The following is a 298-nucleotide window of genomic DNA, read 5'->3' on the forward strand; positions in this document are numbered from 1 at the left end:
TCAGCAGGATGTGTACAGCCAGCAGCTGCAGAGCCAGCTCCAAGACTCCTCCTTGGCTCAAATAGAGGCACAGTCTTCAAACCAGTTACCTCTGCAGTCTGACCTGAAAGAGTTTGAACATACGGTCTCTCAGTCGAATGAAAACTTCTTTTCATTTGATGACGACCTCACCCAGGACAGCATTGTGGAGGAGCTGGTGCTCATGGAAGAGCAAATGTCCATGAATAACGCTCATCCTTATGGTGGTTGTCTAGGAATGGCACTTCAGAGCCAGACTGCAGCTCAAGCAGCTGCTGTG

The 298-nt window shown here is 49.7% G+C and overlaps 1 protein-coding gene across 1 annotated transcript in view; it reads left to right on the top strand.

Annotated features, from left to right (window-relative positions):
• Window positions 1–298, top strand: part of RFX7 (regulatory factor X, 7) — a 45,949-nt gene that overhangs the window by 43,726 nt on the left and 1,925 nt on the right. The window contains exon 10 of the mRNA XM_009994539.1: window positions 1–295. This exon is cut by the window's left edge and continues 1,406 nt beyond it. Within this exon, the coding sequence (XP_009992841.1) occupies window positions 1–295 (295 nt within the window). The remainder of the gene's footprint in view (window positions 296–298) is intronic.

Source organism: Chaetura pelagica, unplaced genomic scaffold (genome assembly GCF_000747805.2).
Source record: "Chaetura pelagica isolate M959 unplaced genomic scaffold, ChaPel_1.0 scaffold222, whole genome shotgun sequence".
In the NCBI taxonomy this organism is placed as follows: domain Eukaryota; kingdom Metazoa; phylum Chordata; class Aves; order Apodiformes; family Apodidae; genus Chaetura; species Chaetura pelagica.